The sequence below is a fragment of the Myotis lucifugus genome, unplaced genomic scaffold, assembly GCF_000147115.1.
Source record: "Myotis lucifugus unplaced genomic scaffold, Myoluc2.0 scaffold_110, whole genome shotgun sequence".
In the NCBI taxonomy this organism is placed as follows: Eukaryota; Metazoa; Chordata; class Mammalia; order Chiroptera; family Vespertilionidae; genus Myotis; species Myotis lucifugus.
This window is the reverse complement of record NW_005871158.1, coordinates 172,268-200,146: the sequence shown is the minus strand read 5'-3', so window position 1 is coordinate 200,146 and position 27,879 is coordinate 172,268. Positions and strand designations below refer to the sequence as shown.

The 27,879-nt window shown below is 39.5% G+C and overlaps 1 protein-coding gene and 1 pseudogene across 1 annotated transcript; one reads left to right on the top strand and one right to left on the bottom strand.

Moving 5' to 3' along the window:
- Positions 1 to 3,360: 3,360 nt before the first annotated feature.
- On the bottom strand, positions 3,361 to 6,660 carry LOC102417837 (annotated as a pseudogene).
- A 2,649-nt stretch (positions 6,661 to 9,309) lies between these two features.
- LOC102428604 (guanylate-binding protein 6-like) lies at positions 9,310 to 27,531 on the top strand. Its single transcript, XM_023757614.1, has 11 exons — positions 9,310 to 9,452; positions 12,522 to 12,725; positions 13,671 to 13,798; positions 16,144 to 16,253; positions 16,456 to 16,652; positions 20,511 to 20,756; positions 23,093 to 23,373; positions 24,082 to 24,294; positions 25,460 to 25,562; positions 25,878 to 26,071; positions 27,264 to 27,531. The coding sequence occupies exons 2-11, from the start codon at positions 12,536 to 12,538 to the stop codon at positions 27,489 to 27,491; spliced, it is 1,890 nt and encodes a 629-aa protein (XP_023613382.1). The 5' UTR covers positions 9,310 to 9,452; positions 12,522 to 12,535; the 3' UTR covers positions 27,492 to 27,531.
- The last annotated feature ends 348 nt before the right edge of the window (positions 27,532 to 27,879 follow it).

Below are 27,879 nucleotides of genomic sequence, written 5' to 3'. Positions count from 1 at the left end.
TCAAATAAGGAAATAATAATTATATTCTACTTATATATGCATATTAAATAAATTATAATATGCTTTTATTTATAACTAATTGTTATAAGTTATAATATTTCAGAATATTGTGTTTTACAGAAAGTACAAGATTCCATATTATTTACATTACACTATAAAGTATCTGAATTTATAGAAATACTAGCAAGAAAAATTGCAAGAAACAACAATTTTATTATAGAGCTGAATAAATAAAAAATAATTATATAGTTTTTGTAACTTTTGTTGAAAATATTGCTAATTCTTAAACTTTTTACATTTCAGATATAAGGAAGCATTTTTAAAGCAATTTGGTAAATTATATATTTCTCTTCCTACCTGTCCCTACAAAATTTAGCAATTCTTAATAAGTAGCAATATATTTCTTTACATAAACTCAATAAGACCTATTTCCAATTATAGCCATACTAGTGGCCCAGTGCACAGATTTGTGCACACTGAAAGGAAATTAATTAGAAGAAATATGTTAATATCGCTATTTGCCCTTTCTCTATAATAGAAGTGTCAGAGATGATAGAAAATTAGTAAAATGTATATGAAGATAATATATAAATTAATAAAAAAATAAACAATAACAACATGATATAACAACAACAAAGACATGATATAAAAACAACAAAAACATGATATAAAAACAACATCAATAAAAACAATGACTGATAAATTGATTAAACTTATTCTAATATCTCCCTGTATACCACAATAAGAGTGAAAACACTTTCAGAGTGCTTGACTAATTTCCCTTTTGATGAAGTATTTACAACTTTAATTTTAACGTCACACACTCTTTGAACTCGAGAGAAAGCAACATATAACTGACCATATCTGAAAATTGGTTCAGGTAGGAATATTCCTACTCTGTCTAGAGTTTGTCCTTGTGATTTATTAATAGTCATGGCAAATGCTGACATCATGGGAAACCCTCTTCGAATTAATTTAAATGGGAGGCCAGTGTCAAAACACACACATGCAATTGGCATCAGTGATAGCTTTATGTGTATCACACATGTACAAGTCAATGCTTATTTTTAAATTGCCAGTGCACGTCATATGTACCAGCTGGTTGGACAGTCGGAGGGATGGTCACTTAGCCTTTCATATATATAGATGGATAGGGGTCCCAGAGTGTGAGAGGGCACTCTGCAAAATTGCTGTTGTACAGGGTGTGGAATGCAAATGCAAGTGTGCAGTAAACCAGATTCCAGGCCGACAGTGCCCCAGCAACAACATAACCCACGGCCAAAGGGGGAATTGCACAGCCCTGCGAGGAATTGGGCTCCCTCCTCTCTGGTTCTGGGGTGCGTCACCCAAGAACCACCGCTGCCAAGTCACCGCACCTTGGCAGCTCCTGAGTTGAGCATCTGCCCGCTGGTGGTCAGTGCGTGTCATATGTACCGGCTGGTCAGACAGTCACTTAGCCTTATATATACATAGATTAACCAAGATAAAAACTGACAGTAGGCCTACTTATAGCAGCAGTACCTTTATCATCTTTTACAGGATTTAGTCCATCCAGCATTCCATGGGAATCCCTTACAATCCACAAGGGCAGGCCATTATTAAGCATGCCCATTCAACATCAAAAAACATACTAGTAAAACAAAAAAGGGGGAATATGGGACTGAAGGACCCAATGAATTATTAACTTGGGGGAGAGGATATATGTGTGTTTCTACCCCCACAGGGCTGCTGTGGCTCATCAGATTAAACTCTCTCTTGGCATGGCACAGTGACTACCAGAACTCCTCCGGCCAGTATAGTATAACTTTTACTAATAATCTTACAGATAATTGCCTGATTTGCACCACTCACCCCTGTGTCTTTGTTATGGGCCCCAATCTATTAATAAGCCATAGTTCATCTTTTCTAGTACAGGTTGGAGAAGGAGATTATTTTGTATCCTGTATTACCACCCAGAATATTACCTCATTGAACATCAGCACTATTATGGTACTTAGAAGACAAGCAGAAATCCTGATCCCTGTTAATCTCACCAGGAAATGGCAAAACTCATCAGCTATCGAAGTCATAGAAAGAGGATTGAGCCAATTACAGCCCAAAAGACTTTTAGGAATGTTCATTGCAGCCATTATCTCAGCTATTGGTATTCTTACTACTGCCAGCATCGCCATGGCAGCCGTTTCTGAGTCTGTGCAGACGGCCACATTTGTAGACAATATGGCCTATAATGTGACTAGGGAATTCCCTATACAACAGCACATAAATAAAAAAATATTAGCTGGACTACAGGCAAAAGAGGCAACCATTGAATATCTGGGGGAAAGACAGGACACTATAGCATACAGGCTTAATTGCTATTGGGAGCATAAACACATATGTGTCACCCCTTTAAAATGGAACAGTAGTCACCATCATTGGATTGATGTTAGAAAGCATCTATGAGGAGTCTTTCATGATAACCTTACTGAAGAAGTAAACATGTTGCAAAGGCCAATTAGAGAGTCCTTACTTGCTATCAATAAACATGAAACACAGCCTAGTGCTTGTACTATGGAAAAGGAGCATTTGGAGTGGATTGACCCCACCACATAGTTTCCCGAAATCAGTTGGTACCTGATCTGGCTAACCACTGCTGTCATCGTGATTCTCTTTGTTTTTCTTATAGTCTACAAAATCAGAACTCGAGCAGTGAACACGCTTCACAGACCCCGACCTTCCAAAGCAGAAAGTTCACAGCCTCCCTCTGTCTTCTGCAGCCAGCAAAACAAAAAGAGGGGAGGTGTGGGGAAGCACGGGACTTGGTTAGAATGTCTGTAAGGAGGATTCTCTGAAAGGTCGGGGGTCTCTGAAGGGACCTTGCTGAAGGCAGCAGCTCCTACCTTGACTTTTCCAAACAAGTCTGATCCCCCAGGGGGTTTTGCTAGAATCTCTATGTTCAGTCTTTAAAGACCCAACCTTGTAGAAGCAGGTGCTTTCTCACAGATACTTACCCTGCTGATTGTATCTAGAGGTTAATTTGAGTTCAAGCTGTTGTTATAATAAAAGCAAAGGAGGCAGGCGAACAGGATTGCTTTTACTTCAAAAGTAAAACAGTCCCTTAGCCTCTCTTTCACAGAAAAATGTGCAAGAGTAATCTGTTCATTGGTCGCTCAGGGTCTACTTGTCAGCCTTGGCATAATTGACATATATATATAACACTATGAGTTTAAGCTGAACAGTAAATAGGTTTTAAAATGATATAATCTAAAGGCTTTCCAGCCAGAAAAACAATCTCTTAGGTTAATTTGAGGCCACGGGAAACGGCATTTCGTGGAAACATAATTCATATTGAAACTGAAAGCAGTTGAAGAGCTACTTTAATCACAGGCTCATTTCCAAAAAATCAGCTGCCTTTCTGTACGAACAATCCTTGAGCCTGATTTTGACGATCTAAATCCATATCAGAGTGTGTAAAAGTGTTCATACAATTAAAGCACTCTCCCTAATGTGCTTTGCACACTCTCTTTGGACTCCACATTCTTCCACTGGGGTCCACTAGTATTTCATGGGCCAAAAAATTCATGGAATGTGCAACTGCTGCTTGTTTGGGAACTTGATTAAAACTCCAGAGAGCTACGGGGAATTTAATTTACACTGTGTGCACCCATTTTCCTATGGTACAATTTACCGTAGAGTTTCCAAAACAAAAGTGTCTGGGCACTACTTGCACTTTTAGAATTGTTCACACACAGCCTCATTCAGAATTATAGCAGAATAAATATTGGGATGCCATATTATAAAAAGATAAAAGGAAGGTTTATTATTTTAACAATTGACCTCCAGTTACCTTTTAAAAACTAGTGTGAGAGAGAGAGGAAGGGAGAGGAGAGAGAAAATTCATGTGAGAAAGAACCATCTCTCCAAACGCGTCCAAACCTGGGACCAAACCCATGATTCTTCCATGCAAGGACGTTGCACCAACAAACTGAACCATACTGGCCAGGACTGGCCTCCAGTTCTTAATAGAGAGGGAAATGAGTGTGTTTTAAAAATTCATTAATGTCTGTTGGAGAAAAGGGGGGAACACAAGGATGTGTCAACAGAAACCTCAGCAATAAAAAATGGTGCCCAACTGGTTTGTAAGAGAAAGTTTAATTAAAACCACAATGAAATATCACCTCACACCTTTCAGAATGGCTATCACAAAAAAATCAACAAACTACAAGTGTTGATGAGGATGTGGAAGAAAGGGAACCCTAGTTCACCACTGGTGGGAATGCAGACTGGTGCAGCCACAATGGGAAACAGTATGGAGTTTCCTCAAAATATTAAAAATGGAACTTTCATTTGACCCAGTGACCCACTCCTGAGAATATGTCCTAAAACCCCCAAAACACCCATCAGAAAGAATATATGCACCCTTATATTCATGGCAGCGTTATTTACAATAGCTATGATTTGGAAACAGCCCAATGCCTGTCAGTAGATGAATGCATAAAAAACACTATGAAATACTATGCAGCTGTTTGCTGTTAGTGCCTCAGTTTGATCATCTTACAAGGCCTTGCATCCATCCTTCTATTGCTGTGGGTGTTCATTGCTAAAAAGCTCACAGCTGCTCTTTCCTTTGGAGAATTTCCCTTAGCACCATGGTAGCTGCTCTGCTCAAGATGGATGGCCCCCACATAATGCCTGATGGGGTACAAATGTCTAGCACTTTGCTTCAAGGAGGGACAAACGCTCATGCTGTTTGTGCTACAGAAATCCCAATGGATCAGCTTGAAGCCATTTTTTCCCTGCAACCATAGCCTCTTTTTATTTCTATTTTCTTGCCCTCTCCCGCTTCCCTTCTATTGAAAGCACGCCCTGCATAAATCACATGAACACAAACCCATCACCAAGACTTTGCATCTAGAGAATCTGACATAAGACAACTAATCCTGCTTTGTGGTTTGATACAGGTAAAATTCATGTGAAGTTTCTTAATGTGCCTTACAAAAAGCATATTCTACTAGCTGTACAGTTCTACAGTCATTCATTAGGCTAAGTTGATTATCTTGTTTTCAAAATATTTTCTAACTTTAATTGACATTTTTCGTGTGTGTTTTTTTTTTACTTATTGAGGTGTATGAAAATCATTATAATTTTTATGTCTCCTAGTATAGAAATTGAAAATTTTCTCTGTTCTTTAACTGATTACATTATAAATGGCAATATTTAGACTTAAATCATGAAACCCAAAATTACTCGCCTTAGTCTCCTCAAAATAATTCAAGGACCTTATAATACTTCATCTATATGCAGACTCTTTGAAAATTATATTATGTTAATTTTATCTGCTCTTTTGTAATGCTAGAGTACATTATTATGATTTTTAGACAGTAAACATTTATTGTTTCACATATCATAGTTTTGGATCTGCATTCATTTTATACTGCAGACATTATATTTGGGCTATCTTTATTTTTGCCTAAAGTAAAATAGACTAGGCTTGTCTATTTGCAATCTTCTCAAGGGGAGGGATGAGGGGGTGTGGGAAGAGATTAACCAAAGATCTTATATGGACATAGACAATAGGGTGGTGAAGGCCTGAGGTGGGACAGGAACCAGGTGGAGGGAGACAATGTGGTGGTGGTGGTGGGGGGGGGGGAGGACACTGTCATACTCTCAACAATAAAGATTTTTAAAAGAATGAGACTTGTCTAAGAATTTCCACTAGTCCACCAAGCTGAGCACACTTGGTGCCAAATAAACACATTTTCAACAACAAGGTCATTTTTTCTGGAGTTAAAATAATAGAACATGCAAAAATTTCATTGCAGTTCAAATCTTATTAACCTCCCTCAGTTTAAGAACTCATTTTAATAATTCTTCCTTTACCAATATTACACTTTTGTGACTTATAGTTATAAAATATATTTTTAAATATACTTTTTAAAAAAAACCTACTGGTTTTTATTTGACACAGAACACAATAGGACTGCAGGAATAGAAAACTGAAAAGGCAAAACAGAAAAGACCTGGTTCTATTTAACTTATAATTAAGTAACAGGAGGGCAAGTCATTAAATGAATTAACACAGTTGAGCTTGATGGAAGAATTCTTTTTTTTTTAAATATATTTTATTGATTTTTTACAGAGAGGAAGGGAGAGAGACAGAGAGTCAGAAACATTGATGAGAGAGAAACACCGATCAGCTGCCTCCTGCACATCTCCTACTGGGGATGTGCCCGCAACCCAGGTACATGCCCTTGACCGGAATCGAACCTGGGACCTTTCAGTCCGCAGACCGATGCTCTATCCACTGAGCCAAACCGGTTTCAGCGGAAGAATATTCTTTGTCTTGTGCCCATGCTTTTGGAATTTCCACTCTCTGTAGTCCAGTGGACGCATGTGCTGTGTTTTCAGCTCAGAGAGATGTCGTGGAGGTGAAAAGCATGATGACAGACTCCTCACGCATGGGTGCACTCTTCAGAAGAGGCAGGTGCCTGGTGAGCCTGCATTCTATGCAAAGATCCACAATGTGGTTCCTGCAGATGGCACAGTTATCAACCACAGTATCCCAGGCCCAGAGGGCTACTGCATTCCACTTTTTCACTTCAAAGCACTTCTTGCCAGTGTGCTGTGGGTGCCGCTCAGCATGTCGACATCCATCGTTGCCATCATGTTGGAAACACACAGTCTGCCCAAAGATACTTTTTCTTGCAATTAATTTTCCACCATGGAGTATGTGTGGAATTACAAGTATGTTACTTGTGGGTCTGGGCAGGGAGCTCATTTGTCATCAGTTATTCTTTTCCATTTACTGTCTAGATAACAGACATGGGTAACTCAACCTTAAACCTTACAGATGTGTACAATGCCTTAGCGGATAGAGAACAAGAGAATGGAAGGAACCTGAAATCTCTGAAAGACCAGTTGAGCCTATAGTGGTGAGGCTGTAATATGCCTTCTAGGCTGTAGCATCAGCCTCTTAAATGATTTTTTAAAAATTGAGATACAGTTCATATACCATACAATTCAGCTATTTAAAGTGTTTTTTCCTGTGTTCAAATATGTGCAACCATCACCACTTAAATTTAGACCACCTTTATCATCTTGAAAGTGAAACCTAGTACACTTTAGCTTTTACCTTCCTGTTCCCCACACACTCTTCCCCAACCCTAAGCAACTACTTCTATTCTCATGTCTATGAATTTGGCTATTTTGGGCATTTCATATAAATGGAACATTGAAATACGTGATTTTTGTAACGGCTTCCTTCACTTAGCATAATATTTCAAGGCTCATCCATAAAATGGATTTCCAACATGGCTCTGAGCATGCATAGTAACCATCAAAGTCTCCACCTGCCTGTGCAACATTGTCCATGATCCAGGTTCCAGTTGATTTTTCTACTTTATTCCTAGTGAGCCCGCTACACTGGCTACATTGGATTTGGCTGGTATCTAGGATTTACCTCCTACTTTTGTATATTTGCTCATTCCCTTCCTTTGCCTTAAAATATCTTTCCTCCAATCACTCTTTTTTCAAAATTTAGTCATTCTTTAAAACCCAACAGAAATAAGACTTTTCTATGAAGTCATCTATAAACCTTCCTAACCCTTCCTAATATAAATAAATGGTGCTTTTGTAAACACAAGCACTTTTTTTCTACTATTGTTTCTTAACACTGATCACTTCTTGCTTTATTTTATATTTACATCCTTCAAGTTTAAATTATCCAAAAGTGAGACCCTACTTTGTTCATATTTAAATATGCAAAGGCAATGGGCCTCACAATTATGTTACATGTACACAATAGCAGTGCCAAAGTTAAAAAATTAAAAAATCCCAAATATAAAGACTGATAAACTAATATCACACATTATGATTATGTTACAACTCTGAAAATAAGAAGTCTAAGATATAATCTCATATTAAAAGACAAAAATTCCCATGAGAAAAAAATCGGTAATATTATATCATATGTTAAAGAAGAAAATTTCAATTTTCAGATTTTTAATTTATGTTATGATATTGTATTCAATGTAACAGCTTTCTTGAAACAGTATTTCATTTTAGTAATCTACTTATGATAAATCTATAAAAATAAATCTAACATCTAGCTGCTGCTACTTTGTTTTTACTATGTTGTCAAAGAGCTGATTTCAACCAAACATATTGATAAAAGTGGAATTAACATTTAAATGTCTTTGAAATCAACTCAGATAATTATAGGCAGAGAAAAATAAGCAATGAAACTAACCCAAAATTGTTCTAATAATACAGCTCCTACCTATATCTGTCCAGAAGACAACAGGTATAACAAAAATACTTTGATTACAGTTTTTTTAAATAGTCTAATAGAGTGTAATCCTGTACAATTACATATTTTTTCTGCATTATTATTCAGATGAAAATGCAAATATGGGGAATGAAACTTAATAGACAATAAAACCAGAATACAGATAATACTTTTGGCACTGTCAACTTTTAAAAACTTATTGGTGGTTATGATTTCTTTGTTCATTTTGAATGTTCACTTTTGAGTTTGCATTTTTATGTTATTTCATCGAAAGAAACACTCAAAATATAAACTCAGGACCCTTACAATCCTCCACAGAGCCACCACAAAGAAAAACAACACACAACAGTAAGTGGGAGAATATGCTACAAAATACTAGTGTCTATCTCTTGATTGGGAAAATAGGAGATTTATGCACACAGTTATTGATAATGAGGAAGAATAAATTAATAATAAGAGTTTTCGCCCTAACCGGTTTGGCTCAGTGGATAGAGCGTCGGCCTGCGGACTGAAGGGTCCCAGGTTCGATTCCAGTCAAGGGCATGTACCTTGGTTGCAGGCACATCCCCAGTGCGGGGTGTGCAGGAGGCAGCTGATCGATGTTTCTCTCTCATCGATGTTTCTAACTCTCTATCCCTCTCCCTTCCTCTCTGTAAAAAAAATCAATAAAATATATTTAAAAAAAAATAATAAGAGTTTTCCAAAAAGCCAGAAAGGAAAAGGCAGTCTTAGCATAAAATTAAAACAACAACAACAACAGTAAGAAGCACCTTATTGCCTTTCCAAAGTACCTCTGAGAGACAAGCTGCAGACCTGTCAGCCTGCTGTTACTGGCTCACATTCAGCCCTGCAGCTGTGTTCACTGTGGGGTCAGGGAACACAAGCCCCATGAGGAGGAGGTGCCAGCCAGGTGTTTCCAAGCTGGGTGTGGGATAAGGAGGTCCTCCCACCCTGGCCCATCACATTCCTTCGGGAGGAGGGGAAAGGGGTGAAACAACAGCACAACTTCCCAGAAAAGGATGTGTCCTTTCGATTTTGGTTCTTAACCACACTGAAAACTGTTTCACTGTAATATCCGGCTTGATTTTCAGCTACTAAAGAGAACTGTGAGCACCTGGGGAGCCAGACGCAGAAGGAGCAAGGTGAGAGGAGAGAATTTATCCGCTGCCTGCAGCTTATGAGACAGGTAAGTTAGCTCAGAGACTTGGATTTCCATGCGCATGTTCATTAACTAACATCAACAATAACAATGCGTGCTCCAGTGCAGCACACCTGGCACTGGAGGTGAAGGCTGTCCATGGTCAGCCTTGGAAGCAGCTGGCTTATGGTGGGGGCAGAGGAGGGGTGGCTGGAGGGACTATAAGCTGGGGGCAGCTCAGCAAGGACTGTAAACTGGAGGCACCTCAGCCCCTCTTTTTGGATGGGTTCCTGGGCTGGGCTGCTCCCTCTTGGGCTCCCTCCCAGGCTGATCCCTTTTGGGCACCTTCCCAGGCTGCACAAAGAGCCCTGCCTGGGAGAAGGAGGAATGCATCCTATCTGTGACTGAGGAACCAAACCTGTTGTTTCCTAAGAAGCGCTGGTTGCAGTCACTTCCTCCATCTTCCCCCTCCCCATCTCACACATTTTCCTGATGTCTGTGGGACAGTGAAAAAACAAAGACATTGTCATAACCATGCAATTTAAATATTAAAACATTATTGTATGAACTGTATTTAGTATTCCAAAGATTCTATAAAGTGGTATTTAGATGAAATACTTCATTCTCACATATTTTAATCAACTATTAAAAATAACTATAAAGTCTAAGCTGGATTTTTATCTGCAGTTTCCAAATGTTTAGACCCTACCAAAAAATTACATCAATTATTGTTTTTAGGTTCAGTTGTTTTGCTGAGTACTCTGTAAGAATGAAAACAAAATTCCTCAGCTTTTTTTAAAAAAAACTTCTGTAAAGTAGCAACAGAAAAATGGGAGGAGGAGAGGGAGCAAGGAGGAGTGAGAAGGACCTGGGAGTTGTTCTGTGACACACTGACCTGAGGAGCTGTGGGACAGAAGTGGGAATTCAACTTTCTTTTGCAAGCAACTTGGTCCTGAGCTTAAACCTCTCGATTTCTGACTCAAAATGGACTGAGGAATGGAGATGTAGGGACCTGTAGCCTGGTAGCCTGGACTGCAGGGCTCAGTTGCTGGCTTTAGCTTCCTCATTAGGAGCAGTGGTAGCTGTGAGGTGACAGCCTAGCAGGACTTCACATAACCAGGACAGCAGCAAGTATAGCAGACAATGTGGGTGCATGGAGAGCTGAGAGATTAGGGTCTTCTGGCTGCTTAATGGGATGGGGTGGGGCATGGAGGCAGCTTCTTTATGCATGAGCTGTGTTCCTCATTGTACTGTGCACTAGGTTGGACTTGTGGTCCTATTCTTATTCCACATTAGATTCACTGCTTACACAAAATTTTAAATTTAATTTTTTTAATTTAATTTTTTTCTCAAGAGCAGACTTGGCTCAGAGAGCTCTAGTTTGCCTTTATTTATTGAATGGAAAAAGAGAAAGAGGAGAAAAAAGATTGAAAGAAAGAAAAAAGAAAGGAAGGAAGAGAAAGAAAGGAAGAAAGAGAGAGAGAGAGAGAGAGAGAGAGAGAGAGAGAGAGAGAGAAAGAAAGAGAGAAAGAAATGGGGGTTAGACACAGATGGGCTGCATTATGATTGTGGCCTCACCCCCAGCTCCCAGTCACATCCTTAAAAGTTGGGAAAGGAGCAGGCTGTCCCCTGACAAGGCTATAATTCACTGCTCAGGCTCAAATTTGCTTAGGACACTGCCCGGCTCAGCTTCACTCTTGGTATGTTCTGAAAATTAGGACGGACCAGCACAGCACTTCTTGGAATATAAGAATTACTTTCTCCGTCCTAACAAAGTCCTAGGTCAAACATGTCCAGGAATTATGCACACCCACTTGATATTTTCACACGGATATTTTTAACAAGACATGGAGAATGCAGAATTTGTGAGGTCTTCTTGATATTCTTTATTGACTGTTTTATTAATATATGCTTTTTATTAGTTTATAATATCAGTCTATTTTTAAATTTTGATGCACACTTTATTTTGAAAAACAAAATAAATATCACATGACTCAGTTTCTCTGAACAGGGGATGACTGTTAAACTTTGTGGCCAAAAGGATTTTGAAGACTTTAAAAAAGGAGAAAAATCAAAAGCTGTTTCTCTTCTGGAACCCCTCACTCCTTCAGTCCCTTCAGTATCATAAATGGAGCCATAGATATTACATTTTATTGGTCTGTCACTTGTCAAACCAACTTGTCCACCTAAAACCTCAGACTGTGATGAATACTAGTCATACTCATCACTAGTTCTACAGCTGTTCTCAACAACTAGGAACACGAGACAGTGAGATGCATTGTCTCAGTCTTGACTTTCCTTGCAGCTACTAGGGTTCAGGAATCTGGAGAAGGGCTGTGCATAAATGAATGAAGAGACTAGAGAAGAAATTAGAATTTGGAAGGTATTTTGGGGAAAGCCAGAGGGAAACTTAGTTCTAGTGACTAAGCTCCCTGAATCTCCAGACCCAGGGCTTTTTACTCCCACATTTGCCCTATAGCAAAGCAGATATACATATCAAAGGTAAGGTTTGGTAAACAGTAAAGGATTATCAGGTTAGGGGAAATGCATATAGCTGTTCAGCAGGAGGTAATAACATGCAGATTTTCAGCCCTGCTGAAGCCCCAAGTTCCATTAGCCCTCTGTTGAACTTCTTGCATAATTAAGACCTGCTGGAATTAGCCTCCAGCAATGCATGAAACCTGTGGCTTAAAATTTCTTGGCAGTGTCCTCAGATTGCTCTAGTCCCAGGCAGGTCCTTCCTCAACATCCTTTTAGCAGCTGGTTAAACCTTAAGTTTGGGGAGAGGATGTTCACATGAGGTGATGGATTTGCTTCTCAGTGGTGACCCTGGCATAGGGTAGAGCTACTCGACTGCATTACAAGATGTGATTGCCTAGTGCAGCAATAACATTCAATCTAAGATCCTCACAGCATTGGGAACACGTTGGCCTTTCCAGAGATTCACTGTAAGTATAGAACCAAAAATAGATGAATTTTTCACTGTAGGGCTTGGCCTATGCTACTGTGCCATAAGGAAAGTAGAACATGCACACTGTCTTAAGATGATGGGTGCTTTGCATGACTCTGCTTCAGAGAATAGCATTGTAAGCTTATTTCCACTGGGATTTCTTCTAGGTTGGCAGGTTGCCATGGCATCTAGACCCAACATGACGGCCCCCATTTGCCTGGTGGAAAATAACAATGAGCAGCTGTCAGTGAATCAGGAAGCGCTAGAGATTCTTGACCAGATTTCTCAGCCAGTGGTGGTCGTGGCCATTGCAGGACTATATCGTACAGGCAAATCCTACTTGATGAATCGGCTTGCAGGACAGAATCACGGTGAGTGGTGTCTCAGGCAGAGGACAATTCTTTGACTCCAGCTATATCAGAGTTTCTTAGTTTTCTTCCCTAGTCACATGAAGAACAAAATTCCTTTCAATAAACCAATCTACTAATTCTAATTTTTACTAATAAATTACTACCTTAATGGTATTATCTTAGGCCGAGGCCAATTGTTTTTACTCTAACTATATGACAGCTTATTAGTTTCCTTCCCTGGTTACATGAATTGAGAAGTACACACCTCTCAACAAAACAAACTTCTAAGTTTAATTATCCTCACTACATTATTACTTTAATATATTCTATTTTCATATTCAGGTTTTACTCCTGTTAAGGAAAACCCCTCCTAGTAATGCATAGTCTATACTCCTTCTTTTACCTGTGCCAACACTGGGGTCTTGAAATTGTGCTTCCTCTCTTGCTCATAACATGTTTTGCTCTCTCTATAGAATTTTGCTTTTCCCATGAATATATAAAGATAATTACATATCACTATGTTTAAAGATTTTTGTGAGTTCACATCTCATTGTTGTTAACAACCTCTCCAACACCATTTGCCATTTTAATTTTTATCACTTTGATTGGAAAAATATTATCTGAATTTCTTTTTCTTTAGATGTCTCTCTTCTATCCACTTCTATTCGGCCTTTACTGGACCATTCTTTAAAATGCTCTTTTTATGGTATTCAGTGACCTTTATTATGTCTGATTCTTGGATGTACTTCACCTCCATTTTGAGCTCTTGCTGGGTATCATTTTCACAGTTAACATTCATCTCCTCCTTCAAATAGATGACACACAAAGTAAAGCATTCTTACAGAATAGAGAATGCACCGTCTTATATTCTGGGGTACTTCCATTCCAAAAAGTCTGATTTTGTAGCCCCTTGGCTGCTTAGATTGTCTATTGTCACTGTGAGCTGGGTCTCCCCTTCCTTTATAGGTTTCCCTCTGGGCTCTACGGTGCAGTCTGAAACCAAGGGCATCTGGATGTGGTGTGTGCCTCACCTCTGTAAGCCTGATTGCACTCTGGTCCTTCTGGACACTGAGGGCCTGGGTGATGTGGAAAAGGTAAGGCAGAGGGTCACAGATAAAATGTTTTCAACCTGGATAGTCTCATAATGAACTCTTTAATTTAACTGCTTGATCTATTTGTGAAATCTAGAAATCTATATATCAGCAAATTCTTGGTTGTTCGACTTTTATTTCTAGGTAAGGTGTCAGAGTACATTGAGTAAATTTTCTTTTATTTCTAGGCACTCGTGAATAATTTTGTTCAATTTAGTAAACAATTGCTGAACACCATATTCCCAGGTCTCTAGGTTAGTACTGTAGATACTAGTGACCCATGTAAAAGCCCTGCCCTCAATGAGTCTGCAGTCCTCTGGTGAAGTTCACCAAGTACTCACCAAGCATTCTGGAAGAGTTTGAGACACCTCTGAATGAAATGGTTCTATAAAAGCATGTGGTTGTCCTACAACATTTTAAGATGGGTTTTTGATACTTTAGTTTTCTACTAAAGGGTAAAATGAAATATTTCTCCTTTTCTGCTTTAGTTTGAGACTTATTTAGAACTAGTACCTAAATTCCTATAACTTTCTATTTCTACCCAAAGAATACTTAAAATTTTGTGTTTATTTTTATACTAGAGGCCTGGGGCATGAAAATTCATGCACTCGGGTGGTCTCTTAGCCTGGCCTGCACCCTTTTCCAGTCAAGGACCCCACAGGGGGGATGCCCACCTGCCACTCCCAGGGGATGCGGCCTAAGCTGGCAGTCAGACATTGCTCTGGCAGCCTGGGAGCCCTTGGCGGATGTCCAATTGTGGCTTAGGCCCTCTCACCTGCAGCCACCTCTGTGGATGGCATGGCGCCAGGACTGGATCTGCCTGCAGCATCGCCTCTCCCGCTGCCTCTGTGGAAGCGGGGGGGGGGGGGGGGTAGGAGGGGGTAGGGGGGTGCCAGTACCGTCATGACTGACCTGGGGGCGCAGGCTCCTGTCCCCGCCCCCCACTCACTGGTTATTCCACAGATTGTTCTGGAAGGTCATTTCACTGTCCAGTATACTTAGCAGATTTGCTCTTTATTATAAAGGATATCAAATAGTCTTGCTGACTAAATAACCTATTGTGTGACATAAGTGCCACTTCTTAGTATAATAATTTTTTAAATTGGGCTTTGGAATGTAAATCAGCAAATCAGCATTTCATTCTGAAATTTTCTAGGTATTTTCCACTTTTGATCTGGGGAACAACTTTAGAAGGTGTTTATAATAAAACAAAATTCTGTGTTGTGCCGTTATTTAGACCTGCTGTATTTTATACAAACAAATTACCCCCTCCTTTAGGTCTTTCATCTGGTTGCACTAGGCTCACTATCCAGCTTTAACTTCTTGACCTACCCTCTGTTCCAGTCAGAACAAATAAATCTATTTTTATTGAAAAGACTTCTGTGTGCTGCCATGTCTACTTTTGCTTCTGTGGGTCTTCCCACCTGCAGGATACCTTCACTTCTTCAAATTCACACCCTATTAAGTCTTTAATTTTCAATCAAGATGCTGAGGAAGACTTCATGTTATATAAAATCTTTAACTTTCAGCACTCTGGTCTTGCATGATAGACTTGTAAATTTTAACTTAATACTTCTTAAAATTTATATTTACTATTGAAAGTATTACATATTTTTTCCTTCTTCCCCTCCTATATACTACCTCTTCCCCATACCTATCCCCTCAGCAGGCCTTCAGCATCCTATTGTCAGTGTCCATGTTTTGTGCATATATGCATGCAAGTTTTTTTTTCATATCTTCCCTCCCACCATTCATTTACTACTATAGCTAAAGTTTTCGATGCTTGTATATGTTATATTGATGTCAGCATTATATAGATATCCTTGTTATATTCCTTGCTATAGATGTTTGTCATGCTTTGAAGTAGTCATCATGAAAGTAATATTTGTCATTTTAAACTGCTTTTTATTTTTAACAACAGTAGAAATATTCAGTAGCTTCCCATAAACATTTCTTGAATACATCCCAGTTATGTTAACTATGAAATATTTTATATAGTCCATGACCAACAAATATATGTAGAATAAATATTTGCTAACACCGCTCACTTAACATAATAACACACCAGGTGCTGCACTAATTTATTTTTATATGTTATTTTATTTCATCCAATTCATTAAAAAAAACCCTGTGATGGCAAAATCCTTTTATATATGAAAGAATCATAGTCACAAGAAATGTCTCTATAATTGTTAAAGTTAATATGTATATTTATGCCCATCTTCAAACTTACTTGTTTGCATGGTGAGTAAGTTACCTGAAATAAAATGAAGGGCTGTTAGACTTAGTGTCTGAATGAATTTCTATATGGGTAAACCCCTAAATGTCTTGCCCTGATGTACTTCTAGGGCGACCTTAAGAATGACTCGTGGATCTTTGCCCTGGCCGTGCTTCTGTGTAGCAGCTTTGTCTACAACAGCCTGAGCACCATCAACCACCAGGCCCTGGAGCAGCTGCAGTATCCTTCCAGGAACCCAACTTCCATGTGTCATGGCTTCAATGGGAATGGAGATCCAGTCAGTTTCTCCTTCCCTCTCACTTAGTTCCGTTTGGTAGACCAAAAGGAACCAGAGTAAAAGAGAGTGTTTGTAATATTTCTTTTAATTAGAGAAATGTGGGAATTATGAGTAGAAACTTTATTTTCCTTAGCCAGGTACTAGTTATGTGGCAGAGCTGACAGAACTCATCAGGGCAAAGTCCTCCCCTACACCAGATGGAGTAGAAGATTCATCAGAGTTTGTGAGTTTCTTTCCAGACTTTATCTGGGCCGTACGGGATTTCTCCCTGGAGCTGGAGTTAAATGGTCACCCTATCACAGAAGATGAGTACCTGGAGAATGCCTTGAAGCTGGTTCCAGGTAACAGAGCATTGGTGGGCAGTGGATGGTCCAAAACAGATGGGAGGTTCTAAACATCATGATTGGAGTTGCGTTTGTACTTGAGACTAGAAGTCTGCACAAATGGTGGCTGGGAATGAGTTAAAAAGCTTTATTGACTGGAGTTTAAGTTCACTTAAGAAAAGAAGAGCCTAAAGTAGAGTAACACTATTCATAACCCATTTATTCTTTACACTTGTAATTTAGAATCCAATTGTAACGTTGAATACAGTGGTGGTAAAGCCTTCTAAAGACCAGACACTTATATTTATTACTTTTAGTTTCTGCTTTTCCATGATGAGGAAATCAGCTGATCAGATACTTGGTAGGCATAAAATTACAATGAAAAGCCTATCTAATGAAAAAAATATATTTCATGTAACTAGACATAATTCATCTAAAATGGGCATATAACTTTTTAATGTCTTTATACATATGTAATCTATAAAAATGACTTTATGTTCTAATAAGCCTGAAGAAGTATATTTTGTCTTTTCAATCTATCCATTTGTGTAATTTTTGATAATTATCAGAATATAATTGTAATTTATATATCATAGATTTTTTATTTTAAAAATAATTTATTTTCAATTGTAGTTTATACTCAATATCATTTTGTATTATTTTCAAATATATAGCATAGTGGTTAGATAACGCATACTTTACAACTAGATCCCTACTATATTTCAAGTAGTCACCTGACACCATGCATAGTTATTACAATATTATGAACTACTAGACGCCTGGTGCACAAAATTTGTGCACTGAGAGGGGGGTGTCCCTCAGCCCAGCCTGCACACTCTCCTATCTGGGACCCCTGGGAGGATGTCTGACTGTCGGTTTAGGCCTGATCTCTGTTGGCCCAACTACTTCTGCCTGCCCGATTACCCCCTAACCACACCACTGCCAGGCTGATCGATGCCTAACTGTTCCCCTGCCAGCCCAATCATGCCTAACTGTTCCCCTGCCAGCCCAATCACCACAAACTGCCCTCCCCTGACAGCCCGATTGCCCCCAACTGCCCTCCCCTGCTGACCTGGTCACCCCAAACTTTCCTCCCTCCTTTGCAAGCACGGTTGCCCCCAACTGCCCTCGCTGCCAGCCTGGTCTCCCTTAACTGTCCTCTCCTGCTGGCCTGATCACCTACAACTGCCCTCTACTGCTGGCCATCTTGTGGTGACCATCTTTTGACCACATGGAGCAGCCATCTTTGACCACATGGAGGCAGTCATCATGTGCAAGGGTGTGATGGTCAATTTGCATATTACTTCTTTATTATATAGGATATTCCATATGCTGTATTTTACATCCCCATGACTATTTTGTAACTACCAACTTGTATTGGTTAATTCCTTCACCTCTTTCATGCAACGGTCCCCCCTCCCCTCCTCCTGTGCTCCTCTCTTCATGCAGCCATCAGGTTTTTCTCTGTATCTATTAATGTATTTCAAGTTTGTTTGTTTATTTTGTTCTTTAGAATCACATATAAGTGAAATCATTAGATATGTGTCTTTCTCTGTTGAACTTATTTCAGTGAGCATAGTACTCTCTAGATTCATCCATACTGTCTCAAAAGGTACAATTTCACTCTTTTTTATGATCAAATAGTATTCCATTGTGTATATATACTACCTATTCTTTATCTACTTGTCTGTTTTGGGGTACTTAGGTTACTTCCATATCTTGGCTATTGTAAATAATGCTGCAATGAATATAGGAGTCATATATTCTTTTGAATTAGTGTTTTGGATTTCTTCAGATATATAACCAGAAGTGAAGTCACTGGGCCATAAGGTAGTTCTATTTTTAATTCTTTTGAGAAACCTCCATTCTTTTTTCCATAGTAACTGTACAAATATGCATACCCACCAACAGTGCCAACACTTATTCTTTGTTGATTTATTGATGAGAGCCACTCAGACAGGCATGAGGTGATATCTCATTGTGGTTTTAACTTGCATTTCTCTGATGATTAGCAATGTTGAACATCTTTTCATACCTGTATTGGCCACCTGTATGTCCTCTTTGGAGAAGTATTTATTCAGGTCCTCAGCTCACTTTTTAATCAGATTTTTTGTTCCTATGATGAATAGTATAAGTACTTTATAAATTTTGGATATTAACCCCTTATTAGATGTGTTATTGGAGAATATATTCTCCCATACAGGTGGTTGTTTGTTTGTTGATGGCTTCCTTTGCTGTGCAAAAACTATTTAGCTTGCTGTAGTCCCATTTGTTTATTTATTTTGTTTCCCTTACCAGAGGAGAGGTATGAAAAGAAATACATTGCTAAGAAAAATATCTGAGGTTTTACTTCCTTTGTTTTCTTATAGTAATTTTGAGACTTACATTTAAGCCTTTAGTCCATTTTGAGCTTATTCTTGTACATGGTGTAAGAAGGTCATGCAGTTTCATTTTTGTGTGTGTATTTGTCCAATTTTCCCCATTGTATGTTGTTTTGCCTCCTTTGTCATCTATTAATTGATCATTTTTGTGTGGGTTTATTTCTGGACTCTGTTGTGTTCCATTGATCTATATGTCTGTTTTTATTCAGCACTATGCTGTTTTGATAACCATAGCATAGATTATAGTTTGATATCAGGTAGCATGATACCTCCACCTTTGTCCTTCTTTCTCAGTATTTCTGTGGCTATTCAGGGTCTTTTATGGTTTCATATATATTTTTGGATTATTTATTGTAGTGATGTGAAAAACGCCATTGGTATTTTGAATGGGATTATGTTCAATCTATAGATTGCTTTGGGCATTATAGACATTTTAATTATGTTATATCTTTCTTTCTGTATCATAGCTTTTTTCCATTTCCACATATTTACCCATGCTATAATTTCAAAATAATAAAAACATATGAATGGGTTATATTTACATGGGCATGTAGGTATCTGATGAAACCTTGAAAGGAATATCACTTCTGATTTATACACTCTTGATTTCATGTTTCTATTCATAGTTTCTCAAAAACAATGAGAAGTAGGCTACACAACAAAACTATAAGATTAAATATAGTTCTTTACCTTAAAGAATTTAGAGACTAATATTACATTTTAGCCCTAACTGGGTTGGCTCAGTGGATAGAGCATTGGCCTGTGGACTGAAAGGTCCCAGGTTTGATTCCAGTCAAGGGCATGTACCTTGGTTGTGGACACATCCCCAGTAGGAGGTGTGCAGGAGGTAGCTGATGGATGTTTCTCTCTCATTAATGTTTCTAACTCTCTATCCCTCTTCCTTCTTCTCTGTAAAAAATCAATAAAATATATATTTTTTAAAAAATTACATTTTAGCTATGTTTACTCTTCACTCTTCAGAGGTTTTTATTTTTTTAAGAGCTAATGCTGTACACTTCATTTTTAGCATCTAAACAGTTTTCCTTAAATAATCTGCTGTTATTTCTAACATTGCTTCATTAAGTCTTGTTTGGGCTCTTCATTTTGATCCATAGCTTCATTTCCCCATGTGATCAAGTAGACCAAAAACGTACATTTGACCCATGTTTCTGTTATTCATACAGTAAGCAATATAGACAATATACACAATACTCTACCATTTTTAGGTCTGATAGTAGTAACAGGTCATTGTTGTTGTTTTTTTTTAACTATGTTGATCTCTTCAAAAAATTTTCCCTGGAGTTGTATCATGGTAAATTTTATGTTAAAGAAGAATTTGGATGTCCATGCTAGAGGAGTTACACACAGAAGTTATACAGAGAGAATTCGGCAAAGATACAAAAATCCCTGTCATAAAAATCTTTAGGTCCCTTGTCCTTAGACTGCTTCTACTGTAATACCTGTTTTTGTTAGTTTGTTTGTTTTAACCTTTCAGGCATGAATCACAAAGCTCAAATATCCAATTTCCGAAGGGAGTGCATCCGGAATTTCTTTCCAAGACGGAAATGTTTTGTCTTTGACCGGCCAACAAATGACAAAAAACTCCTAGCCGATATTGAGAAGGTTGAGGAAAAACAATTGGATCCTTACTTCAAGGAAGAAACAAAGAATTTCTGTTCTTACATCTTCACCCAGGCCAGGACCAAGACCCTCAGAGAGGGAATCGTGGTCACTGGGAAACGTGAGTCTCCATTTCACATTTTGTGGGGCCTAATATTTTTTGAATATATTATAAGATGTGTTCTCCAGGATTTATTTTTGATTCTATATAGAATTATGAGTCATAGATGTTCATACTCCATGATGACAAGTGTATACTTATCACACTTTTGGGTGTTTACAAATTCCTCTCCAAAATTACAACCTTTATCAGCAAAATCTACAGTATCCATACATATAAAAAAATCTTCTAATCTTAATGAATCACTAACTGGGGCTAAAAAACAATATATATTTCCTCAGTTGAAGTTCTTTATAATGAACTAGTTGCCCAGTACACAAAATTTGTGCACATTAAAAGGGAATTAATTAGAGGAAATATTTTAATATTGCTATTTGCTCTTTATAATAGAAGTGTCAGAGATGAAAGAAAATTAGTAAAATGTATATGAAAATCTTCCTCTTATTAGAGTCTGGGGTACACTGTGGGACCCAGAGTCAAATTCCTGCCCAACCACGCATACCTTAGACCTGGCTGGCCCCACCCCCATTGGGCAAGATCCAGACCCGTCAAGCCCTTCCAGGCAGGGGGACACAACCTCAGGTCTCCCATCAAACCCCGCTGGGCAGGGGTTGCAGCCTCAGGTCCCATAGCCCGGGACAGGGTGTGCAGCCTGAGGTCCCCTGGTCTGGGCTGGGGTGGGGGGCATACCTTGAGGTTCCCTGTCAAGCCGTTAGGGGGGGTGCAGCCTGAGGTCCCCGGCCTGGCACCGGGATCGGGGGTGTGGTCTCAGGTCCCCTGGCCTGGTCCCAGGGTGGAGGATGTGGCCTGAGGTCTTCCATCCAGCACTGCCTGGTTGGGGGCACAGCCTGAGGTCTCCCAGCCAGGAGCCAGGGCTGGGGGCATGGCCTGAGGTCCCCAGTGAAGCCCTACTGTGTGTGGGGGGGTGCAGCATGATGTCCTCTGTCAAGCTCTGCCCAGTGGGGGATGTGTACTGAGGTCCCCCGTCAATCCCTGCCCAGCGAGGGGTGCAGCTGTAGGTCTCCCAGCTTGGCGCCAGGGTGGGGGCGCAGCCTGAGGTCCCCCGGCTCGATACTGGGGTGGGGGGCATGGCCTGAGGTCCCCTGTCAAGTTCCACCAGGCGGGGGGTGCAGCCTCAGGTCCCCTGCCCCGGCCCTGCGCCATGCAGCCTCAGGTCCCTGCTGATTGCTTGTTAAAGCTTGTTATGGGAACTTGGCCTCCACTGTGGGCGCAGCCATCTTGACCATTACAGCATGATGGTAAATTTGCATATTCCCTCTTTATTAGATGAGAGTTGCAATAGGTATACAGAGGATATTTTGGGTGTTTAGATCAATTTAATAATGCACATTAGCCCATAAAGCTCTGAAAAGTTACGGGAATCTTGAGAATTCAGAAAAAAATAGGATCACATTTACCCTGCCTCATCTGTCTACAATTTGCTGCTAAGATTTTCAATGGGAAATTATGTTTTCCAGATATCCTTTAGTATGTTAGATAAAGGTTAATATTGAATTATGTTAGCCTTGTGGTCTAAAGAAACATATAAATTAAGAGTCAATGGGACAATAGTGTCACTGGAGGAAATATGTTCTTCTGTGGTGTTGTGTGAAAGGAATTTGAGGGACCCTTATGTAGGAGGAGTTTTACGTGATAATGGCAAGGATTATTAAAGTGAAAAGCAAAGTACACTCTCAGGGAGACAGAGAGCTGGCAGGCTAGTGGGCAGATACTGCCCTGGGGTATTTGTGAACCTTCCCCATTTTTATTTTTGGGTTTGGGAAAGGTCAGGCTTTCTTTACAACTATCCAATCTGTTTCCTGTCTTCTTAAGGGCTTGTGCCCTTCCCCTATGCAATCTTTTCCCAGATTTTCCCAGGTTTGTGCCCTCCCTCACTTATGGTCCGCATTTTGGCTCTTTTTGCACATGCTTCTTAGTTCCACTTGGTTATTTGGCTCTGACCTCACAGGTACTTAGTATAGAAATTTTACCTCTGCGCCATTTTTCTCCCATCCTGGTAAGTTGGATGGACTCCCCAGCGTGACTGTAAGGCTGTTTTTCCTACTTAATCAGGCTTTATCGGACTCTGATTTCATTAGCTCCCTGGTCTCTTGTTAATATCCAACTAACTGTGTACTCCAAGAATAGTAGAAGGAAGTGGTGTGTTTATGTGTGTGTGTGTGTGTGTGTGTGTGTGTGTGTGTGTGCATATATGTGTGTTAGTGTGTGAAAGAGACAGAAAGGCAAAAAAGAGACATTTAGAAATGTAATCTCACATAAATGGATCCCGTTGAGTGATAAATTGATATTTATCCCTAAATTTCCTGGCTTATTAGGGCTAAGGACTCTGGTGGTGACTTATGTGGATGCCATCAACAATGGTTCAGTGCCTTGTTTGGAGAATGCGATGACAACTCTGGCCCAAATTGAGAACTCCAGAGCCGTTCAGAAGGCAGCCAACCACTACAGCGAGCAGATGGCCCAGAGGGTGAGCTTCCCCACAGACACGCTGCAGGAGCTACTGGACCTGCATGCAGCCTGTGAGAGGGAAGCCATTGCAATCTTCATGGAGCACTCCTTCAAGGATGACAACCAGGCGTTCCAGAAGAATCTTGTGGTACTTTGTCTTAGTATTCATTTATCCTTTGTGACCTTTTCATTGAAAATTAAACCTGGAAGAGCTTTTCTGACCCCAGTCCTCCTCTCCCACTCATGGATCGAGTGGTCTGGATTCTTATGAGGGACAGAGTTCAAAAGACTTCAATTTCTCCTTCCTCTCCCAACAAACCTCAGGTACTTTGTGTAAAAATTTATCTGGTCTCTGATGCATAATTAGCATAGACATCTTTCTGAACTGAACACTTACATTGAATTCAAGCCTGCCCTGAATACCCAAAAGTCATTCCTTCGCTAGATGCTTTTTGAGAACAATCTCCCATTCCCAGGAACCAAATGTATCTTAACAGATTCTCATAACAGGCTATTTTCAATTCCTATGGCTCCTTGTTGTATCATTGTGTCATTGAAGATGGAATTAACAAAAGTTACAGCTGCAAGGAGCCATAGAGATAAGGTAATTCAACACCAATATTATTGATGAAGAGCCTGAGACCCAGAGAGATTAGAAGCTTTCCCCTGCCTCACATGGAATTTTCAGGGTTGTGAGTAAAGGAAGCCTTGTAATTCCTGTTTTATTCCATGTCCTTCTCCAACAGAAGGCCTTTCTCATGAGGACCACAGCTAGACTTTCTTCCACCAGGTTCTTTAGAATTTTTTCTCCTTTGTTCCTTTCTCCTGGTGACAGCCCTTTATACTTCCCTTGCAGGAAATCATAAAGGATAAGCAGGATAAGATCTTGCTGCGGAATGAAGAGGCATCTGTTAAATACTGCCAGGAAAAACTTGAGCAGCTTTCCAAGTCCCTGATGGAAGGTATTTCAGCAGGCATTTTCTCTGTTCCTGGTGGTCACAAGCTCTATATGGAAACAAAGGAAAAGCTTGAACAGGACTACTGGCAAGTGCCCAGGAAAGGAATGAAGGTGAGGAATAAGGGGAGCATAGGGATCCTACAGATTAAAGTCAAGAAGGTCTCATGGAAATTGATCATGGCATAAGTTGTGGGTAATATGGGAACATGGGGCTATCATGACTTTTAGCATTGAAGGCCAGTTATTTTGTCTTTCTTTCTATAGAGAATCAAAATGCCCATTCTCAAAAATGAATATAGATTTCTGAAATCCATAAGAGACACAGGAGAAATAATCATTTTCCATCCAACAATATTATATTCAGTGTGTCAAAGGCAGGCAATTTATAAGGTAAAGTCAGAGCCTTTGTGTTTAAGGCAGATCAAAGAGAAAAGGAAGTCAAACATGTAGACAATTGCTAACACAGGGTTATCATAGTTATGAACCTGAGATAATTGGATACATAGGTGATGGTACAAGTAATAACATTAAATAACAATGCAATTAATATTTGTTGAACTCTTACTGTTAAGACATAATTTTGAGCTTTCTCTAGAATTTGAGTTATTATCCTTTATATAGCATTAGGATGCATCTATACTTTTTTCAACATTTTACACATCTGAACTGAGAGGCAGAGATGGGTTAAAATGACTTGCCTAGAGTTACAGTCAGCAAGTGGCAGAGTAGAGCAGGAGCACTAATTGGAGACAATGTTTCTCCCTGGAAAGCAAATATACAAAAACACCAGAGACAGTGGGTTTGTAGAACTGAACATGGTCTCACTGGAACTCTGAAACACAGAGTGAAGAGAAGAAAGTATCACTGGGAGAGAGACTGCAGGGAGTATGAAGAGCTCTGGTCGCTCTAAGGAGCTTGGAAACTGTGTGAAATCATGATGCAGTTTTTTTAAAAATATATTTTATTGATTTTTTTACAGAGAGGAAGGGAGAGAGATAGAGAGTTAGAAACATCGATGAGAGAGAAACATCGATCAGCTGCCTCCTGCACACCCCGTATTGGGGATGTGCCTGCAACCAAGGTACCTGCCCTTGACTGGAATCGAACCTGGGACCCTTGAGTCTGCGGGCTGACTGACGCTCTATCTACTGAGCCAAACCGGTTAGGGCTGATGCAGTTTTAATCATGAAGGAAAAATTATATGGACATACTTCGTTTTGCAGCACTATTTTTCCCAGGGAAAATCAAAGTTCTTTGTTCCTTCTTGTCTCCTCAGGCACATGAGGTTCTCCAGAGGTTCCTGCAGTCGCAGGCAGCAACAGAGAATTCCATCCTGCAGGGAGACAAAGGGCTCACGGAGGAGATGAAGGCCCTGGCAGGTAAGGGTCAAGGCAGGGCTCACAATGAGTGTCAGGTACTTGCAGTGTCCTTTGACAGCTGTGAGAACAAAACTTCCTGACACAAGGAGCTTTCTCTCCTTCTGTAGGACATACTCTAACTCTGAAAACATCAGGACATATCAGCCAGCCAGGGCCTTTCCCATCACAATCTGAAATGTGCTCTTGATGGTGTGGCAAGGGAGCAATTCAGGGTCTTCCACCTCCCTTACCAGTTTGGTCTGTTCTCAGAGCTCAGGAAGGTAGATATTAGTCCTCACCTAATTTTCTTCCCTTTGTCAAACCTCCCTGGGGCAGCGGAGCGGGCCAAGAAGGAGGCAGCTGAGAAGGAACAGGAGCTGCTGAGACAGAAACTACAGGAGCAGCAGCAGCAGATGGAGGCACAGAAGAGGAGTCGCGAGGAAAATATACTGCAACTGAAGGAGAAGATGGAGAGGGAAAGAGAGAATATATTAAGAGAGCAGAATATGATATTGGAGCATAAATTGAAGGTAAGTCCTGCCATGGCCTCAGTAGTGCTCCATGGTCATTGTCCTGGTACCTCAGGTGGATGGAGAATGTTACAGCAAGACCATGGAGGAAACACCATTGCCATTTACTACTTGTGATTTGCTAAAACCTTGAATTTTCCCCTTGTTCCCTTTCTTTGTAAAAAATATCTTTGAAATCTACTCTGTGCATACACTCTGGAGTGGTCAGGATAAGCATCTCATCTCTGAATACTTGTAGAATATAAATAGGGTTTGAGGTGACATTTTAGGCTATTTGGAAATGAACTTATTTGGCCTGAATAAATAGGTATTTTAAATACATGTATTTGTTATTACCATCAACTGGTTTGCTTTACCAAGATCATTGCCTATATCAGGAACCCTATTACCACCCAAAGACTCTAAGGTAGATCTGTGCTGACAATAAACTATCAGAAATGTCCAGATTAAAAAAACAAGGATGTGACAGCTTCAAACCTGCTGCGTTGTTCCCAGGTATGGAGAGTCTACCCAAGTTATCATATGGCAAAGGAAGAATTCCTGATTGGCTATCTGTGCGTGTTCATAATAGAGTTCTAGAATATGTTTAATTTCCCATTTTTTTCTGCATTTTATTTGGCCATATTATTCCAAGTGAGACTGAGAATTAGTACGAGCAGATTAGTGTTACTTCTTAACTGGTATTATGACTGGCACATAGTACATTTGTCCTCAGGCCAGGCTTAGCATCCTAGCAAAACCCTATGGATATGTGAATATTTGTAAGACTGTAAACTATGCTTTCTTTCAGTGTTTAGGTCCAAGACAGGATTATTCCTTGTTGCAAAATTATCTTTGGTTGTGTAAGAGAGAACAATTTTAAGAGTGGAAGGAAAGAATTCTTTTTAACACTTAATTTTTTAAAATATATTTTATTGATTTTTTACAGAGAGGAAGGGAGAGAGAGATAGAGAGTTAGAAACATCGATGAGAGAGAAACATCGACCAGCTGCCTCCTGCACATCTCCTACTGGGGATGTGCCCACAACCCAGGTACATGCCCTTGACCGGAATCGAACCTGGGACCCTTCAGTCCGCAGGCCGACGCTCTATCCACTGAGCCAAACCGGTTTCGGCAAGAATTCTTAAATATAAAATGTAATTTTTGAAAAACATGGGAATTTAAAACATTTTACTTCTCACCTTTTCTTAGGTTCAAGAAGATTTGCTTAGAGAAGGATTTAAAAGTAAATCTGAAGATATGAATGCAGAGATCAATCATTTGAGAAATATGATTGGTAGTACTCAAAGTGATAATAGTCCCTTGATGACACAAATCATGGATAGACTTGCCAGTGAAATTGACTCAATATTTTGTGCATCTGGTAAACTTTTTAGTAATGTTTTGAGAGGTTTTGGCTCACTATTTAAAGATAAATAGTTCTCCTTTGAAATAAAGTATAGAATGTGGATATATGCTATGCTCATTTTTGGTGTGTATTCGTTTTGATTTCATTCATCCAAGTCTTAAACATGAAAAGTGCCTACTAAAGGATATCAATGTCTAGCCCTCATTAGATAGGATAAATGCCCATAGGCTTTGATATAGCATGTTTACTTAATGAAACATACCAGTACATTTTTAAATAAATATACTTACATTTAATCAAGTTATCACTGTAAATGGCAAAAGACTGGAAACTACTAATAAATTCATCTATATAAATTGGTAATATAAATTTAACATTTGCATATGGTAGAATATTATGCAGCCAGTAAATAGAGAATTCAACTCCATTTTTATAAATATACAACAGTCTTAAAAATAC